General features: G+C 53.9%; 2 protein-coding genes across 3 annotated transcripts in view; one reads left to right on the forward strand and one right to left on the reverse strand.

Moving 5' to 3' along the window:
* The window catches only part of LOC103903105 (natural resistance-associated macrophage protein 2), a 25,980-nt gene extending 25,722 nt beyond the window's left edge, over positions 1-258 (reverse strand). For both annotated transcript variants that reach the window (XR_657833.1, XM_009284246.2), the window contains exon 1: positions 201-258. The gene's annotated coding sequence lies outside the window, so the exon portion shown is untranslated. The remainder of the gene's footprint in view (positions 1-200) is intronic.
* Positions 1-258, forward strand: part of LOC103903106 (LETM1 domain-containing protein 1-like) — a gene marked incomplete at its 3' end in the record, with an annotated part of 3,654 nt that overhangs the window by 614 nt on the left and 2,782 nt on the right. The window contains exon 2 of the mRNA XM_009284248.1: positions 23-69. Within this exon, the coding sequence (XP_009282523.1) occupies positions 23-69 (47 nt within the window). The remainder of the gene's footprint in view (positions 1-22; positions 70-258) is intronic.

Genomic DNA, 258 nt, shown 5'->3' on the forward strand with positions numbered 1-258 from the left:
GCTAAATTCAATCTTTTCTCAGGGATCCCCGCTGGTCCGAAACCCGCCGAGGCAGAGCGATAACCCCGGGTTTGTCGGGTTTTTGTTTTGTTGTTGTTTGGTTTTTTTTTTTCCCCCCTTTCCTTTCTACTCTGTAACAAGGGCCCCCGGTGCCTTTTTCTGATAAGCAACAGCTGAATGCGCAACACTTCGAGACTCACCAGGCAGGAGGGCAAAGACACGGGCGTGCGTGACCGGCACCACACGCCCCGACTTCCC

This window comes from Aptenodytes forsteri, unplaced genomic scaffold (assembly GCF_000699145.1).
Source record: "Aptenodytes forsteri isolate BGI_AS27 unplaced genomic scaffold, ASM69914v1 Scaffold887, whole genome shotgun sequence".
In the NCBI taxonomy this organism is placed as follows: domain Eukaryota; kingdom Metazoa; phylum Chordata; class Aves; order Sphenisciformes; family Spheniscidae; genus Aptenodytes; species Aptenodytes forsteri.